General features: G+C 45.8%; 1 protein-coding gene across 3 annotated transcripts in view; it reads left to right on the forward strand.

The window, feature by feature from the left end:
* TEDC1 (tubulin epsilon and delta complex 1) overlaps positions 1-18705 on the forward strand; it is a 146108-nt gene that overhangs the window by 45698 nt on the left and 81705 nt on the right. For 2 of the 3 annotated variants that reach the window (XM_067536349.1, XM_067536351.1), the window contains exon 5: positions 5538-5636. The exons of the other annotated variant lie outside the window; for it this stretch is intronic. In XM_067536349.1, the coding sequence (XP_067392450.1) occupies positions 5538-5636 (99 nt within the window). The remainder of the gene's footprint in view (positions 1-5537; positions 5637-18705) is intronic. 3 annotated transcript variants of the gene reach the window in all.

The raw sequence follows: 18705 nt of genomic DNA on the forward strand, positions 1-18705 counted from the left end.
TCTTGGCCATACCCCCCCCCCCAAAAGGGGGGGGGGTTGCCATCTGCCAACCCTGTGGGACGGACACCCCCTGGACAAGGGTATGACTGGCTCTCCAGGCTTCAAAAAGTGTCTTAGTTGCAAGGAATCTATCCCAGTGACTGACAGACACTAGCAGTGCATTGGCTGCCTGGAAGAAAAGCACAATCCACAAAGGTGTGGTTGGTGCCAGCAGGACCAGGGAAGACAGAGTTAAAGCTCAAACTCCTGCTCATGGATTCAGCCCTTCAACCCCCAGAGTCACAGCAAGAATTCTCACTGCAACCTTCTACTTTGAAAGCAGGTGATCCCAAAGAGATGAGCTACTCCCTTAAGACCACTATGAAAAGGTCTGTGAGTCTCCACAATAAGCCCCGACTGAGCTGGAAACCATCTTTGGCTCCATCGGTGTCATCATTACTGACAGCGCTGAAGCTGTCTAATGCAGATACCCAGAGCATGCATGGTACCGAGCCGACAGAGTGAGTCGGTCTGCCCAAAGACCTGATGGGGCATGAAAGGAATAAAAGATCTGCCCTGGGGAAGTTTACATCAGCATGGATATCGGCACCGACGGACTGTATGGCCAGATCCGCATCTCCGACTCCATCGGTGCAAGCCTCTTGGTACCAACATTCACCACTGGGTACTGATGCTATCTCCACAGCTGGATTTCCAGTGCACCATGGATCTCTTGGAGTTGGAAAGTGAGTGACAGGATTTGGGTTCCCACTGCTCTTCTTACCCACTGTATGGGACCCAATTTCAAAATGGGTACCAGGCGTATCATCCACCCAATCTTCAACTTCCATGGTTTGGCCAACTGTGGTACCAGCGCTCTACCCTCAATGGCCATACTGGGACCCTTGGCAGGCTCAGAGGCAGCAAGCCTCCTAGGCCCCTAGCGTGGTGTACCAACAGACAAGGAGGCTCCTTCAGCTGCAGGTTTGAAGGCTTCAGAACCCCCTGAGCAGCTGGGAGAGAAAGTTGGGGCAGAAGCAGAGGAGGAAGACACTCCTCAAGCTCATTTTTTGTTGTCCTCACCAGATGAGGCAGTGATGCCCTGTCTGCCATCCATGGCTGATGATTTTAAATCATTCCAGGATCTAGCTCAGCGAATGGCAGAAACCCTGCAAATTCAGTTGCAGGAAGTGACTGAGCCTCACCACAGATTGGTGGACATTTTATACTCTTCCACCTCTGACAGAATGGCCCTCCTGGTTAATGAGGCACTCCTGGACCCTGCCAAATTCATATGGCAGCTGCTGCATTTGTCCTGTCAACATGCAAGGGGGCAGACAAAAAGTATTATGAGCCGGTAAAGGACATGGAATTTCTATTTTCCTACCTGTCTCCCTATTCCATCATTGTAGATGTGGTTAGTTCTAGGGGCTGCCAGTACCAATTTAAATCCACCCTGAATGACCAAGACGGGAAACATCAGGACCTGTTTGGCAAAAGGCATATTTATCAGCCACCCTCCAATTCCATGAAGCAAATTACCAGGCCTTGCTGGCCAAATATGATTACCAGAATTATACCAAACTCGGTTCCTTTATTGAATAGCTTCCAGACTCCCATTCAAGGCCATAATCTATGAGGGCCAGTTGGTGGCTAAAATGTCTCTTCAGTCCACATTAGACATGGTTGATATGGCGGCATGCTCAATTTCCATGGCCATTGCTGGGAGACAGGCTTCGTGGATGCAGTTGTCTGGCTTCCCTAAAGAGTTCCAAACCACAGTGGAGGACTTTCTTTTTAAGGGGATGAAGTTATTCGCTGAGAAGACCAACATGTTTCTTCACTCGTTGAAGAATTCATAGGTGACTCTTGGATCCCTAGGGATATATACGCTGGCCTACAAGAGAAAATACAGCTGTCAGCCACCATTTAAGCCCAGGTCATCACTATATATGTTTCCGTACTAATTACAAAAAGCTTACAGGCCGCAGAGGAAGAAACCAAGGTTTCCTAAACAAAAGCAATGGGAACCCCAACCGACTGCATCTCTGCCCTCCACCTCGAAGCATCAGTTTTGATGGGATACTCGAGGCAATGGTAGAACATTCTCCTTGCAACCTCCCAGTCCTTTCGGAGACTGCAGCACCTGGGAACAGATAACATCTGACAAGTGGGTACTGGAGATTATCCAGAATGGATATGCCATCCATTTTTCCTCTTTTCCCTCTCCCAAACACCCTTCCTCATCCCTCTTCAGCGGTCCTTTTCACGAGAGTTTACTATTCAAGAGGTAAACCATCTCTTCAATGTAGGAGCTGTAAAACCTGTGCCCATACAGCTCAGAGGCAAAGGCTTCTACTCTCGCTACTTCCAGATATCAAAGATAAAGGAAGGTTGGAGACCCATACTGGACATCAGAGTGCTCAACAGATATGTCAAAACTCAGAAATTCAAGATGGTCACCCTATTAACAATCATTCAAGCACTAGAGGAAGGAGATTGGTTCTCGACTCTCCACCTTCAACAAGCATACTTCCACATTTCCATCATATCAAGTCAGTGGTGTTATCCCAGATTCATGCTGGGCCAGGACCACTATCAGTATAGAGTACACCCTTTTAGCCTCTCATCGGCCCCCAAGATATTCTCCAAGGTTCTTTTGGTAGTAGCGGCCCACTTAGGCTCTCAAGGCATCATGATTTATCCTTACCTGGACAATTGCCTTCTTAGGGCACAGTCCTTTGCAGAGGCCCAACGAGTCACACAGGACCTGTTTCTGAATCTGGGCTTATAGATCAATGAACAAAAATCGACCTTAACACCGGTACAGAGGCTAGAATTCATAGGCGCCAGCCTTGACTCTACACAGACAAAGGTGCTTCTACCACATCATAGATTTCTCAGTCTGTCCTTGTTGATAGAGACGGTAAAATCCACCCACAAATTTCAGCCAGACATTGCCTCCTGCTTCTTGGGCACCTTGCTATGAGCACGTCGGTTATTGCTCATGCCAGATTACGCATGAGATGCCTCCAGGCATGGTTCAGTTCAGTTCACAGGCTGAACGGAGACAACATAAACAAACTTCTATCGATTCTCACCAGAGTCAAGCAGTCCTTGGACTGGTGGAAGGACTCGGCAAACATCCATATGGGAATCCTGTTTGCTCAGTCTTCCCCATCTCTACTCCTGACCACCAATGCATCCCTGATAGGATGGGGTGTGCGTCCCAATGGTCGCATAATGTAGGGTAAATGGTCCCCAACAGAGATATGCCTCCACATCAATCTGCTCAAGCTGAGACCTGTTAGAAACGCGTATGCTCACTTTCTTCCACTGATCAAAGACACAAGGGTCATGTCAGACAACATGGCCTACATGTGTTACATAAACCGACAGGTATGTACCAGGTTTTATTCCCTGTGTGTAGAGGCACTAAAACTATGGAACTGGTACATCTCCCACAACATCCTAATGTCAGCGGCCTATCTACGGGGAATACACAACATGACAGCTGACGGTCTTAGCTGCAAATTCTTACATGATAAAGAATGGGAGATAGTTGGTGATACTACACAACATATTCCGACTATGAGAGACACCGGTAATAGATCTGTTTGCTACTTACCAGAACAAGAAATGTCCACAGTATTGCTCCAGAGCAGGGGTCAGACAACACTCCATGGCAGATATTCTCCTCCTTCTTTGGGACAAGGGCCTTTTTTACACCTTTCCCCCATTCCCTCTATTACTGAAGGTTCTGCTGAAAATAAGAAGAGAGAAAGCAAACCTCATACTGATTGCTCCCACCTGACCCAGACAGATGTGGTACCCTTATATGTCACAGCTGGCATTATGTTCAATGATGATTCTTCTGATCACTCCTTGCCTCCTGTCGTGGAACAAGAGACACACTCTCCATCCCAGTTTGTGGATTCTGTGACTCAAAGCATGGCTCCTTCATGGTTCCAGTGCATAGAGACATCTTGCTCTGAGGAGGTAGAGGAGGTGCTGTTGCACAGCAGAAAGAAATAGAAACACTCATCTTTCCTACCTTCAGAAATGAAAGAGGTTCTAGATCTGGTGCCAGCCCAAGGGTGCCACGCCTACTGCAGCCACCCACCAGTTGTCCTAAACTACTTATTGACTTTAAAGAAGTAGGGGCCATCTGTTAGTTCATTGAAGGTTCATCTGGCAGCAATTACAACCTTCCATCAGCAGGTAGAAGGATACTCAATCTTCTCCCACCTGACTATGAAGAGGTTTCTTAAGGGCATAGCAAACCTCATCCCACAACCTGGGCTTCCCACTCCCAGTGGGATCTCAACCTAGTGTTAAAAGAACTGATTAGACTACCATTTGAACCCATGGCCACTTGTTCACTAACTCGCCTTTCCACGAAAACGGCATTCCTCATCACCATCACTTCTGCCAGAAGGCTAGAGGAGATATCAGCTTTGATGGTGCACGCCCTTTTTATTGTGTTCTTCCCGAACAAGGTCACACTTAGACAACATACATTCTCAAGGTGACTTCTGCATTTCACATAAAGCAGTTTATTCAGCTTCCAGTCTTTTATCCCAAGCCTCATGAGGTAATAGGGAAGCCATATGCTCAACGTAGGAAGAGCCGTGGCCATCTATTTGGACAAGATAAGGGTTTTCAGGAAATCTTCAAGACTTTTGCTTTCCATTGCAGATAGGTTAAAAGGTACAGTGATCTCAGCTCAGAGACTCTCTAAGTGGGTCCCCAGCTGTATTAAGCTCTGTTACCAATTGCGTAAGGTAGCTCCCCCATTTTCAATACACACACATTCTACGAGGTCAATCTCCTCATCTGTCACCTTCTCCAAGGGTATCCCTATGCCATCCTGAGGGATTTGGCTGCAGATGCCAAATTTGGTGCTGCAGTATTATTATCTGTATCAGATTCAAGTCTGAAGTCCTGGCTTCCAGTGGTGGAAACTTCTCGGGAGTCACCTACAGTGGAGCACCCATAGGGGCACTTCTCAAAGAAGAAGAGGAAGTTACTCACCTTGTGCAGTAACAATGGTTCTTCAAGATCTGTGTCCCTATGGCTGCTCAATGACCTGCCCTCCCCCCATCTACTCTGGAGTTCTAGTAGTTGACTCTGTAGTAGAGAAGGAACTAAGGAGTGTTCCTGCATACACTGGCTAGCCTTGTGGCAGGCGAGGAGCAGTGCATGCATGGGCTGGATGTACTGCTACCAAAGTTCTCTGATCAGCAGCGTGGGAATGCAGACACACCTCCAGTGGTGCACCCAGGGGGACACATCTCGAAGAACCATCATTATTGCACATCATTACTCTTCGCTCTGCGTGGTCATTCAGCCTTGGTTTCTAGGAGACTGTCACAAACGGGGCTGAGTCAACAACTTGGCAATTGTGTGTGCACCTGTCTCTTCGGAATTGGGCCATGACTACCAATCACTTCCTGCAGGCTGCCAGGTAGTCTTCAAGTAGTACCAATTTTCAATCATTATCAACCTGGTCTGTTTATACTTATTTGTATCTGTTTATCTAATCTTGTCTGTTTCAGATCCATTCTTACACTGTTGGCTGTCATATAGACCAGACCATTGGTCATTTCTCTGTCACAGAAACGGATTTCATTAGACAACCAGATAGCTACAAACAGGTAATGGTGTGGTTCTCGGTCATGTTTTGTCCTCTGATACTCAGCAGTCCTTATACACATGCTGGCCTGTGTTCAACAAAAAATGAGGCTGTTTCTACATATTTTCATCTTTAACTGCCATGCAGGATTGCCCATTCTTAGATGCTGATCTTCCAGCATCAGACAGCTCTGGGAATTCCTCTTGTTCTGTAGGCATTCTGAGAAAGTGGAAATTGAGCGTGGAAGTCCTTCTCCACACATTGATCAGCTGGCCTGTACCTGAATATAGGAGGTTAGTACAGGACAAGAATTATAATGAAAATCTCCATGTCACTTTTTTAAACAAATATGGGCCTAGGTGACTACAGGTTTTTTGCATCTTTAACTTCTGTGTTTCTATTACAGTTGTGGGCCCACTGGAGTCCCGGCTTTAATGAATGGGGGCTTTGGTTTTGTTACTTGTTGCTGTAACTGCTTCAGAACTACAATAATTATGTTCTATGGGTAATCCGATACGAAACTTTTAACACCTTAAATGTCCCTGCAAACTTTCATTCTCCTATCACACACCTGCATACCTGTTTTTAAAAGAAGTTAGCACAAATTAAAGGAAGTCTTGGTGAAAGCTGATGCTCTGTACTTTCAAGGGACCTAAAGTTTTTCCTATCTCTGTTTGCAAAGTCTTTGTAATTCTTTGTGTGTCTCCTCACTCCTCAAAACAAAGGTTTCAATGTAACTGTAAAAAGTCAGCTGCTTAGTACTTTTGAGCAGCTATGCAATAACAAACTAGTGTATAGTTTCAGTGGCAGAACAATTTCAAATATCAACTGGCTGTTATAAACAGTGAGCAAAATAATGTTCTTTGAAACTTAACAAAAATTCTTTTTGTCATGCTGTCCGGAGATGCTCACGACTGTCAGTGCCTACCTCAGGGCAGACTGTCAAAAGCAGGGCAGACCTCCCAAACTGGTAGCATGTTCTATAATTACATTTCACCAAGTCAGTAACAAATGTGAACTTCTAGATTACTTACCATGGAATCACAGACATTTCCCTTTGACACTTCAGTCTGTCTTACCACCCAGGCAAGCTGGACTATGTAATAAATGGTCATTTACTCAAAAAATCACAAATATTCCAGGTTACATCCCGTCCCAACAGTCATTCACCCAGGTCCATTTGCATCCTAGATCTCGCACCACAGACAACGCTTGTAGCCAATTCTATAGTAAACTAACTAAAGGTTTATTAGCGAGAAAAAATAAATGAGTTATAGAGAGCTTAAAGCCAGTAAAATATATGTACACACGAGTCACAGTCATAATTCCAAATGGTGGCAGAGATGTAGTAATTTGCCACTTTCCCAAAAGTCTCTCAGGGCTATCCAGAAAAACTTCCTTGATCTCCGTCGTTCAGTTATTCTCCCCTGTTAGAATCCAAACAGTCCTGAGATGATGAACTTTCTTTGTGTCCATACTTTATAGATTCTCACAGAAAACAAGTTTTCAGGTAGGCTATCCACATAGGGTCTGTCTTTGGTGACAGAGAGAGTGGAATGCACTTAGAGTCTTTGATCTACTATCATCACACACAATGACCATTTGCTTTGAAATGCGCAAGAATTGACACTTTCCTGTTAAAGTTCTTTGCATTACACAGGACTATTTTGTCATTGGAAGGGTTATTTATGCTATGTCTACACTGACGGCGGCAAAGTTGCCGCCATCAGATCGACTTATCTGGATTGACTGAGCGGTCAGTGAAGACCCGCGCAGTCGATCCAGAAGTCGACGTACTAAAACCATCTCCTCAAGTGGTGCAGCGCTGTGTCGATGGGAACGCGGTTCCTGTCGGCGCAGTGCAGTGAAGACGGTGCGCAGAAGAGAAGCACAAAAGTCGACGGGAGTTATGCAAGTTCTTTGCATACTTTGCATAACTCCCATCGACTGCTGCCGAATCGCAGAGGTAAGTGTAGACCAAGCCTTAGTTACAGGGTATATATAATGTAGATGTTTGCTATTACATTCTAATAGGATACAGATAAGTTAAAACAACACATGCAACATCCTATTAGTTTTCATAAAGTTTAAACATCAGATACATTCTTCTATATTTAATAATCACTTCGATCAATACCAATCCACCCGTGAATTGGCTTGGAACCTTGACATGAGCTGGCACCTGGTCTACCAGCATCAAGCCTTTAACTTGCAATATTATTGGTTTTTTAAAGATCATTATTTGAATTCTGCATTCTTAAAACAGTTTCAAAGACCAGTTCAGACAGCAAGCAGCACAAGTTAGCATGTATATTGCCAAATAGTGTTGGTTTGACCTTTGTGAAATTTATGTTTTTCTCTCAAAGTAATGTGACATTTCTATTAATGTTACCTTGAATAATAACTAGCTTTACAGATCAATAAAGAGAGGCTACATATCAATTTGTCTTATTGTAATGTAGCCTCTTGGTAGATGGTATTATAAATAAGTTCCTGTTTTGGGTATCATTCAGTGGACAGAAATGTAGAGTGGATCAAAGTGTCAAAAATTACCTATCATAGAAAGAACGTTGGGCTGGTTTTTACTGGTGCCAATAATTCATTTTCATTGGAGCTTTCCTGTGAGAGATCTTACTCTGTCTTATAATAAAACAAGAGATTTCTTTCTGACAGACAAAAAATGTGATAGAATACAGATAACTATGCTGATAAACTTCCGTTTATTAAATGGAAAAGTCATGCAACCCCTTCCACGTTCACAGGTTAAAAATTGCCATCTCTTGGGTTTTTGGCTATAAATGTCGTCTTAACTTAGTTTTACATATGGATTTCATCAACCATTATTCTTACGTCATCTTGAATTTCTGTGCAGACATAGGATGAGAATTTTCCATTTCTAATAGAATCAGTGCCACTTTCTCACTATTCAGGGATTAAATCATGTTCTAATTTGGTTAATTGTGTTGTTTACACGGATGTCCCCTGCAATTTAAACTACATGTGATATTGTTTTTCACTTCCCATCTCAATTGGGTAGAGCTTGTGAACTGTTAGATTCTGTGTTCAGTCTTGAGGTGGTAGTAATTCAGTAGTAGGTGAAATTATTTCTGTACTTTTGGGATTGTAAGGTACTTTATAAATGTCAGATGCTTGGATTTTAGGGGATGGCAGTGTGTCCTCACCAGTTACTAGGGGATTTACACACAGTTCCTGTTGGCGGCTAGGGAGAGTGTAAATCCCCTCTGCATCAAGAGGCTGCTTTGACTTTCTCTGGCATGTAGATTATTGGATTGATTGTGGAGATGCCTTGGCAGCCATTGCTGAGAGCAGTGGTTGGGGTCACCCCTCACTAAGTGCTGCATAGACGGAGATGCCAGCACTCACCTCTGCTCTCTTTTTCCTCATGGAGGGTTAGGGCGTCTGGGAGCTGACTGCTGTTGCCTGCCATTGATGATAGGTACCAAGCCTTTCACTAAAGAAAAAGGCTATGCCAGAGCTTTGCTTAGTGATGAAGGCAGCTGTGTGTCTACCCTTGACTGTATGTTATCTGTTGAGCTCAGAACCTGATTGGGACAGGAAGTTTATCTTGTTGTCTGTAAAACTCCTAGTAGCTTCTGACACAATCTAAGCAATAAAAAGTAATAAGAATCTTGGGTGTTTTTTTAGATTCTTCTTCGAGTGCTTGCTCATGTCGACTCCAACAATGGAATGGACATGAGCATCACATCTCGAAGAACAACAGTTACAAGGTGAGTAACCGTCTTTTTTTAAGCAATATTGGTAACAGCTGTTTTCATACAATTCTTCAAATCAATCCAGGTTGGGCTAGTGGTTGCTGTTGTTTCCTGTCTTGTGACATCCCTGTTTGATTCAGGGATCTGGCCTCTAGCTGTGTGGGCCATGATGGTCTAGGAGTGCTGTGTGTCTCCCGAGTATTGCAGTCTACCTAGCATGAGACAGAGGGAAGAGAAGGGTGCCTCTCGATTCGCAGTAGAATCATTGTCTGGCTCTAAAGAAGTGGTTGTGTTCATTTCCTGCACATAAGGACAGTGGCTGTGATGCAGGATAAACATGATACTCCTTCATACCTAGAAAGACATTCTTATAACATGTCTAAATGAAATTTGTCTTAGTTCTACATTACATTGTCACCGTCTCTGATGATTTACCTTGTGCTAACAAAATATATGTTGTCCTGCAGACCCATTCAATTAACATTCTCATCACAAGTGTGCCATACAGAGATCAATGAACTTTAAGGAAAAGCAGCCCATTTATTGCCACCCCCTCACACGTTTTCTCTCTCTCATGCTGTTACATGTGTAGAACTCAATCTTGTTGTGTTCTGCTTTGAAAGATTAAAGGCTGGAAGCTGAGCTGAGGTCACTGGTAGAATGCTGGTGGCACTAGAGAGATCAGTGTAATCGTTAAAGTAATAAGTAAAGCAGTCACCTTTAAATGCCAGTAAATCAATCTACTGTGTGCAGAATTATACACAGCAAATAAATAATGGCAAGGAACTGCCAAATGAACATTAACAGAAACTCATTAACGCTTAGATGTGACTAGCTTGTCGTTTGGTTTCAGAATTTTGTTATGAAAATATTTACACTCGTCGCACATTGACCAAAGCATTTCTCTATTTTAAATGGATTTTACTTAGAGCTTATCTGCATGCGAAATTAGTGCAGAATAAGCGAGGGTCTGGATTTAAGGAGCGATAGCTATTCCGTGCTGACTCCTTGGGTAGATTCTTACTCTTCATTAAGAGTTCTGTTGTGTGGTTTTCCTTAGTCCACTTTAAAGTGCCGAGTTGTGTGATGGGATCTACAGGCCCCACACTAGAGCAGAGTGCAGCGTGGAGCAATACTGGTCTAGGGAGGCCCTGCCCCTTAACAGGTGCAAGGCATGCTCCCAGTGGAGGAAGAGTTTGAAAGGACACTCGTAGCCCAGGAAAAGGGGGGAATGAGCTGCATGTGGCAACGGGAAGCAAGGCTGATGCTGAGAGCTGTGCCAGGAGTGACAACAGCTTTGTGAAGGCTGCTCTAACAGTATGGGCTTGGATTTCCTCCCCTTCTTTGATTGAAAGCCCTAAGAGAGATTGACTGACTGAACGGAACACTTACGCCTGGTCTACCCTGGTGGCTTAATTTGAATTAAAGTCCCTTAATTCGAATTAATTACTCCCGTGTCTACACTTGCACATTGTTAATTCGAATTAAGGAGCCTTTAAAATCGAATTAATAAAACCACCTCTGCAAGTGGATTAGTGCCTGAAGCGCATCAGTTAATTCGCATTAGTGTGAGTGTGGACGCAATGGGACTTAATTCGAATTAATTGGCCTCCAGACTGTATCCCATGATGCCCCATTTCAGTACCCTCCCCCAAAGCAGCCCCGGGAAGATTTAAATCTTCATTTCCTGCGGTGAATGGGTTTAAAATCCAAGCTGCGATCACCCCCCCACACACACACACATCAAGCCCTTTGCAGTTTGTCTCTTTAAGGGTTTGAAAGATTTCACCCCCCACCCACCTCCCCGCGTGGTGAATGCGTTTTAACTGCCCAGCAAACCCTTTATAGTTTGTCCCTTTAAGATTTGTCCCTTTGAAAGTTTAGCCTTTTAAAGTTTGTCCCTTTGAAAGATTTCACCACCCACCCCCCTCCCCATGTGGTGAATGCCTTGTAAATGCCTGCAGTGAGAGGAAATTCTTTGCTACATTGTTTCAGTGGCCAATCATGGAAATTGATACTTTCTTAAGAGTTTATTCACAGTGCTACATGTGGATACATTATATCATGCTTTCCATCAGTGAAATGGAAACATTTGTATCACTGTATTAATATACTAACTGACTCTGTTGTTATTTATCTTACATTCTACAGACACCTGTAGAGTCAAAATCAAAGGCAAGCAATATACAGGGGTTGGGGGGGGGGGGGGGGAGCATAAAAGGCAAACAGCATACAGTTCTAAAGTAATCCAGGATAAGCTGCGATGTATTTGTCACAGTCAAAATGAGAGGATAGTTCAGCTGGCTCCATGTGCCTGCAGCAATGGCGATTGGGGGAGTGAAAAAACAGCATGAAAATCCTTTTCCTGTTTGTTTGGGGGTGGGGGAAGCAGCGCTGCATCCTGGGATGATGATACTCGTCACAACAGCCTCTATGGTTAGTTGCACTGTGGGATAGCTTCCCACATTGCACTGCTTTCTAATTTGAATTAAGGCTGGCCAGTGTGGACTCAAGAAACCAGCACAAACACTGTAGTGTGGACAGTCTGCAGCGCTTTCTATAAATTGCTTTCTGTAATTCGAATTAAGCTAATTTGAATTTGTGCTACAATGTAGACATAGCCTAAGGGTGTATCTACACAGCAGTTAAATATCCGCGGCTGATCCATGCCAGCTGACTTGGGCTTGTGGGGCTTGGGCTGCAGGACTGTAAAACTGAGGTGTAGTTGTTTGGACTTGGACTGGAGCCTGAGTTCTGGGACCCCACAAATGGGGAGGGTCCCAGAACTCAGGCTTCAGCCTGAACCCAAATGTCCACACTGCAATTTTACAGTCCTGCAAGCTTGAGTCAGCTGACATGGGCCAGCTGTGGGTGTTTAACTGCTGTATAGACACACCCTAAAAGACTGAGGAGAGTCTGCTAAACTAGTCATCAGGCCCCAAATTTAGGAGCTTCAGACTGGTAGGAAGTGACCCCAGAGGAAAACATAATTTGGAGCAGTTCAGTAACTGGGCTGGACACTTTGATAAACTCTTAAGGCCATGGGTTGGAACCTGGTAGAGCGGGTGGGCCCAGATCACCCCACTCCTTTGTAGTGACTGAACTCTTGGGGGAGCAGTCAGACCATGAGGTAGTGATTAAGGCTCTGGGAAGACTAGACCAGCAGAAACTGTAAGGCTAAGAGCTGACCACTAGGCCAGCAGCCTTTTCAAGTAGCTATTATACTTTAAATCTGCACCCTACTTTATTCTGCACTAACTTCCTGTATAGACAAGCCCCTAGTTTAAGGAACCTATTATGTAAAAGCACCACCTTCTGGAAGCTATGCCAAGACAATGCAGCTAAAGCAAGGTAATTAATCTAATGTCTCAGTTCTTGTAGTGGCACTCCCCATCATGGTATTGGACTATCTCCAGAAATGGATTCTAAGCCACAGGCTACCTCAGGGCTAGTATACACGAGCAATTAGGTCATGGCAAGATGGGGTATGACTCCACTCCACACTAACCTGATGCAGACTACCTGTCTGTGTGGACCCTGCTGATGTACATTAACAGATTGTTAATGTGCTTTCATTAGTCCTGTTTCAAGCGCACGGTTCACATGAAGTTAGTCTATGGAAGGCTAGTGAGGGATATAAACGTTTTATTACAGAAAATGTTTAAGCAAAAAACAAAAAAGCAACGGGCAGGGTTTAAAAGGCACAATAATACAACATCCAGGGATGGTATGCAGTGGGGGGTTGGGGGGTGATCGGGGATGGCAGCAGCATGATGAGCTGTGGCCCCGTAGGAGGGGCTGGAAGTGTGGGGCTTGAGGGTTGCAGGGGGGGTATGTGGGGAGAGGGGGATGCTATCCAGCATGGGGGGAGGGTCCCTGGGAGGCATTTGCCAAGGAAGGCAAGTGAGTCCATGTGTGGGAGTAGGAGTGGAGGTCTGGGGAGGACAATGGTGTGCAGGGGGGTATGTGGAGGGGGGTGACACTATTCAGCGTGGAGGGAGGGTCCCTGGGAGGTATTTGCCAAGGGGAGCAAGCGAGTCCATGCATGGGGGTGGGAGTGTGGGTCTGGGGAGGACAATTGTGGGATGGGCTGCAGTATCCCGGATGGGGGGTGGTGGTGTTAGGTTTAAGGTTTACAGGGAGATATATGGGCACGAGGGAGCATTTCAATGTATAGCAGAACCATTGGGGGCATGTTTCAGTAGAAAGAGTACATAGGTCTATACGGGGTGAAATGTCTCCCATTAGTCCAGTGTCCCTCACAGTCAATTGGCGGGTCAGTCCCGTCTTCTCCTGCGGTGGTCTTCGCAGCATCTGTTGTTGCGCCCACCGCGACCTCCGGTGGCGCGTCCACCGCGACCTCTGGTGGTGCGCCCCTCGACGAGGCTGCTTGGGTGGGTGGAGTTAGTGGGACCGGCTGGTTCCAGGGGGGGCTCTCCGGCCCGCTCCTCCTGGTATTGCCGGTGTCCGGATATATGTTCGACATATATATCCCTTGATCACCGGATGGCGTCTGACACCATGAGGCGTCACATGAGTTGGGCGTAGCGCCGACCCACACCGCAGGCCCAGAGCACGGGCTTGTTGCGGGGGTTCCAGGCACCCAAGGCCCCGACGACCAGGGCATGCACTTGGACCTCGTATCCCTTCTCGCGCAGGGTGTCGGCCAAGGGGCGTACTTCTCTTCCTTGCAGGCGCGAGCTATCAGGAGGGCTGGGGTGTGGTTCTCAAAGGGGACCGTGATGTCTACCAGGACAATTTTCTTGCGATCTTCGTCCGTGATGATGACGTCCGGTCTCAGCTGGCTGTTGGTCCCGGGGATGGAAGAGTTGACGGTCACTGTTCCCAGGCGGGCGAGGATGGCCTTCACCAGGCAGTCCTGGACCGCGTTGTGTCTCAGTTGCCACACTCGGGCGTGGGGCGTGCAGCTGCAGATGATATGTAGCAGAGTCTCGTTGGGATACCCACACTTTCTACAGCGCTTGTCTCGGTTCCCGAAGTGGATGGCTCCGCTGAGTGGGAGGCAGTTGAGGTGGGCCCGGTGGATTAACCGCCAGTCGGCGAAGCGGGTATATTTGCCGTCTGCCAGGAAGTGGTTGCTGGTGTCCCACTGGCTGGTGACCTCAAACACCTTACCCTGATCCGGCTTCTTCTTCAGGCTCTCGACGTACAGCGAGTGCACGGAGGCCTTCAGGCATCTCTCCAGCATGCCTCGAGTGCGGGGGGGGGACGGACGATGGTGTGGCTGAGGGCTCTGATCCTAGGTACCAGGACCAACAGCTCCTGCTGCTCCTCGCACCACGTCCAGTGGCAGCCGGAGCGCTTGCCCAGGTGTCGGGTGGCGTTGCGGGCTCGGGTCCAGAGGGAGGCGATGTCGCCCCCGTCTCGTCTGAAGACACCTTCTAGGGAGCTGCTGAGGTAGGTGGCGATATCGTGGTTGGTGGGTTCTCGTCGGATCCGCCTCCTCGCTGCTTGCACCAGGGCTCCGGACGCGATGTTTCTCACGGTGGCGTCCGGGCAGGTCAGCAGACGGAAGGCATGGGTGACGACCGCGATGTCGCAGAGGTCGCCCATGCACATGATGTTGGCGCCCCCCTGTTTGTGGCCGATGTAGGTCGTTGCTGGACCTCTTGGGGAGGGACATCCAGCCCTTCACTAGCCGCCTGATGACACTGTCGGCTTTGTTGAGGGGGACCTTCGCCATGGCTGAGCCCCTCAGGACGAAGGAGATGCGGGGGATCAGGAAGGTGTTGAGGGCGTTGATCTTCTGCCAGGGGGCCAGTAGGGACTTGTCGATCTTGTCTGCATCGCTATTAAAACTCCAGCTTTCCACAAACTAAATGTTTGTGTAGACAAGCCCTCAGATGCGAATGGAATAGGCACAGGGTAATAATTACAGTTTTACCCACATGCTATTGTAATACTGGGCGAGTGTGTGATAGGGTTGCAGCCTGGAAACGGTGGAAACTCTGTGCTCCCTTAACTTTCTAGCCTGGGCTGTCTCACACAAAGTCTTGCTAGGGGCAAGCAGCAAACCCTTCTGGGCACTGTAATCACCTAGCACAGCAGCAATGCAGAGCTCTACATCCAGCTAGATTGCATGAATGCTCCCTCTCATTCTATGATGCTATTAGCAAGCTACAAACCTCTACCAGGTATGCACTTATAGACATTGACAGGCAGGGATACATCCAACTGAGTTATGTGAGTGCTTCTCCCAGACTCTCAAGAAACAACAATAGAGAGGCACCAGCCAAACCCTGCTGAGCTTTCCAGCACTGTACTCCAGAATTATATAGTCTTGCACTGGTCAGAAAGCTGGCCTGTGTAAGTTCATTATCCAGTCCTCCCCTCCCTCTATGTGGAGAGGTCATGCACAAGCCTTTGTAACCTGAGCAGATTTCCCAACCAAACACACTGTTTTAGATAAAATATAAAACAGATTTTTTAACTACAGAAAGTTAGATTTTAAATGATTATCAGTGGTAGGCATAAAACATCAGAGTTGGTTACTTGAAAAACAAAAGTAGTTTCGCAGTCTAAGTTCTACAAACAGTACAGGATTTAAATCAAGAAATGTCTCAGTAGTAGTACAAGAGGTCACAGATCTTCAATACACAGGCTGGGACTCTCTTCCAGCCTGGGACCGCCTGCCCAGTTCCAAGTCCTTTGTTATCCAGGCGTGTTTTCAGGGGTTGAGTTGTGGAGGGAGAGAAGCCAAGTGATAATGTCACTTCCCCTCTTTTTAGCTTTTCCAGCTTGCTGGCTATGATATGGGGAGCCACCACCCATTGGTCGAGCAATATCCACTGCCTACGTGCTTTTTCTGTGAAGTCTTTATTGTAAACAGTTTCTTAGACAGTGGATTCTTTCCTTGTTGGTGAACCTTCCTTGTTCTTTGATGGTGAACCGTTGATGCTGTCTGGCTACCACTGTTATATCTGAAAGGCTGGCTGTAGGTGTTTGCCATCTCACAACACATTTTAGTAACATATACAGCAGTACTTCATAATTTCACATACAATGATAGTGCATACAATCCAACAGGATATTAACGTTTCACAGATCAAGACTTTTAAAATGATACGTCACACGGCATTCTTTGTACAGAACATATCATAATTACATGGCAATGTGAATATGGGGTTCCAGGGTGCTGTTTTTGAGGCATAGAGTGCCACAGTGTGACATTAATGAAATGCTCTCAGTGGTCAAAGGACATTGTAACCTGCAGCAAGGTATTTAAAAAAAAAAAAAAAAGGAGGTGGGGGAAGAAACTGACCAAAGCAAACCCTCTTGACACTTGCTGGTAGCCCAGATCCTGAGCTCTTAAGTGACTTGCCAAAAGGAGATGCACTGGCCCAGAGGACTCCTCCTGTGGTCTGTCATGTTAGTGCTATGGGGAACACAGACTTATCAGGGAATCATCAAGTTCATATATGGTGCTGGTGAATAAACAGACTTTTGAATGTTCTCCTTTCAACTGGATTAGACGCACTTGAAGCAACAGAGACATCTCTGAAGGTGAAGAGATGCCAATGGGAAATGTCATGCCTATTCTGTAATCCAAGCCAAGACGTTTAAGTAGTTGAATTTAGTTCATGAAGTGGAGTTTTATGCTGTGTGTAAGCTCGACCAAAAGACTTGTTTTTCTCTGAATTATGATGGTTCTGGGGTAGATCCTTTTTTGCTGAAAGAAGAGACTTGTACAGTGCACTGTCACCACCCAGGTGGTCTCTGGAATACTGCAGCAGTTGTTGTCTGAAGGATATATTTTGCGAATGATCTTTTCGCTGCAGGGTCAAATCTTCAGCTGGTGTAAATTGGCATGGATCCATTGTCTTCAGTGGAACTACACTAATTAACGCTGACTGAAGACATAGCCCTCATTATTCTTCTACTCCTCCACTGCCACTGTTAATTTCACCATCTTATCACTCCGTGTATTACAGAGTTATTGTAACAGATCCATAGTTCATGTTGTAACTTGCCTTCTACTTAATGTCCCCTTTGACAATTCCCCTCTTGTCCACCTCAAAATTCCTCAAACATTACTTCAAATTCCCTTGTGTGTGGCCATCTTCCAAAGGAAAATTGTGGGGACAATTTCAGATTAATTGGGTAAGGTTTTTCAGAGGTGTGAAAGTTTGAAAAACATGAACTTTTTTCCGCTTTTAGTAGAATGTTTCAATTTTTTGGAGTTTATTTTCACAAATGGCTTGGCTTGTGACTGCACTTTTTCATTCCTTTGTTCTCAATGGGGATCAGTTCAGTTGTCTTTGAATGTATTTTAGAAATTTTGTTTAGCTCTTTCGTACAGTTTTTTCTTTGAGAATGGAGGTGCCAGTCTGGTTTCTGCTGAAATCAGTGGGAGCTTTGCCATTTAACTTCTTTAGGTAGTGGATCAGGCTCTGTGTGAGCTTTTAATGGACTTGGACGCTCAGCACTTTGACTGAGTGATTTTAGCATATCAACACCCTCTGACTGTGATGTTGCTAAAGTTTGCAGCCAAAGCGGCTAATCTTCAGAGCTGATTAACTCTGCAGAAAGGAGTCTTTTTCCTACTTTTTACCAATTTTTTCCAGTTGAAGCTTTTTTGACCTAATGTTTCTAAGAGAGTGTAGCTGTTTTGCTTAACTTTGTTTCCCACTGTTGATTGTTGGCTAGTCCATCTTAAACAAGTTCCTTAAAGATTTAATCAGAAAAATCCTATAGTTATTGACCTTTAATAAATTTCAGGGCTCACCAGTAAAGTATGTATTGCATCCATGGTCACATGATTTCAAAAAGTCAGTCGTGATAGCTCTTTAGAATTTGCATAATTATGTTCACCAGAGCTTTTGGAACAAAAATAGCAAATGCTTGCCTGTTTGAAATATTCTGCTTCTGCTCTCTTGACTCTAACTAGCTTCTGTTAAATAGTTGCTCCATTGAGCTAGCTCTTTAGTGAAGTACATGGGAAACTGATACTGGCTGAGTAATGAGACTGGGGACTGGCATTTGGGGTGGAGGGAAACTGGGACTGGAAGTGGGTTAGGGCAATAGGAGTGGGGAAACTGGGAGCCAGTTGGCTGGGAGTGGAGAACACTGAGATCAGGTGAAAAGCCTGGCAGACGTGGGGAGAGACTGAGGCTGGCTGGAGAAGGAGACTAGGACCCATATTGTGGGAGAATCAGGGGGAGGGAAGACAGCTCTGACAAAAAATTGGGGTTTGAGAGAAAAACTTGAACTAGCTGGGTAAAAGACAGGGGCAAGGAGCCAAGAATGGAGTGAGGGGGACTGAGATTGGATGAGGAGCCAAGAGGGGGGAACTGGGACTGTCTGGGCAAGGAGTCCAGGTGTGTGTGGTTCGAGACT

Source organism: Emydura macquarii, unplaced genomic scaffold (genome assembly GCF_026122565.2).
Source record: "Emydura macquarii macquarii isolate MOO-44397 ecotype Brisbane River unplaced genomic scaffold, CSIRO-AGI_Emac_v2 contig_3534, whole genome shotgun sequence".
Classification (NCBI taxonomy): Eukaryota; Metazoa; Chordata; order Testudines; family Chelidae; genus Emydura; species Emydura macquarii.